The following is a 681-nucleotide window of genomic DNA, read 5'->3' as shown; positions in this document are numbered from 1 at the left end:
ACAGAAAGGAAAACAATGATTTGTATGCTTTTTTATGTTTGTTTGACAAAATAGTAGCATGATCAAGAACAAGATGCTCAGCTAATTCAGCCCCTGACCTTCTTTTTATCTTTTTTGGGAATAAATTATCATAAGTTTGTATTTACACTGTTCTGTTAAGTTTGAACATCATTTATACATCCTGGGTTATAATCCTGATCAATTTATTTTACAGATTTAGCACAGATCAATTAATAACACCATACGACTTTTATTTATTCCCTTAACTTGTAAAAATTACTTGTGGAGAGGTTTGTAGGATCATCTTTACTAACAAGAAATCAAGCAGTTGCTATTCAAGGTACTTCCTTTACAGAAGACTCCAGATTTTAAATGTTTGTCTTTAACTGTGCTGCTTTTAAAAGATCACAGCGAGCTGTCCTTCATGACGCCTGGATTCTCCAGTGCCTTCGTCCTGCGAGCAGCAGCTTCCAAGATTTTCTTCCTGGGTCCTAACTGGATGCGAATGCCCTTCAGGTCTTCATCGGAGCAAAGCATGAGCGCCTCCAGGTCTAAGTGCTCTCTGCTGAAAGCGAGGGTGAACTGTGGCAGAGAAATGGAAGATAGAAATACATCTAAAGGTGAGCTTTCTTCCTCTTCATCGTCATCCAGTCCCAGATCTTCCTGGTCCCAAGGAAGATC

General features: G+C 39.1%; 1 protein-coding gene across 1 annotated transcript in view; it reads right to left on the bottom strand.

Moving 5' to 3' along the window:
* Positions 1–405: 405 nt before the first annotated feature.
* The window catches only part of LOC119421150 (ankyrin repeat and SAM domain-containing protein 4B-like), a 5,183-nt gene continuing 4,907 nt past the window's right edge, over positions 406–681 (bottom strand). The window contains exon 3 of the mRNA XM_037688540.1: positions 406–681. This exon is cut by the window's right edge and continues 1 nt beyond it. Coding sequence (XP_037544468.1) covers positions 406–681 — 276 coding nt within the window.

This window comes from Nematolebias whitei, chromosome 15, assembly GCF_014905685.2.
Source record: "Nematolebias whitei isolate Nwh7 chromosome 15, NemWhi1, whole genome shotgun sequence".
NCBI classification, from domain to species: domain Eukaryota; kingdom Metazoa; phylum Chordata; class Actinopteri; order Cyprinodontiformes; family Rivulidae; genus Nematolebias; species Nematolebias whitei.
Note: the sequence above shows the minus strand (reverse complement) of the source record. Positions and strands in the feature narration are given on the sequence as shown.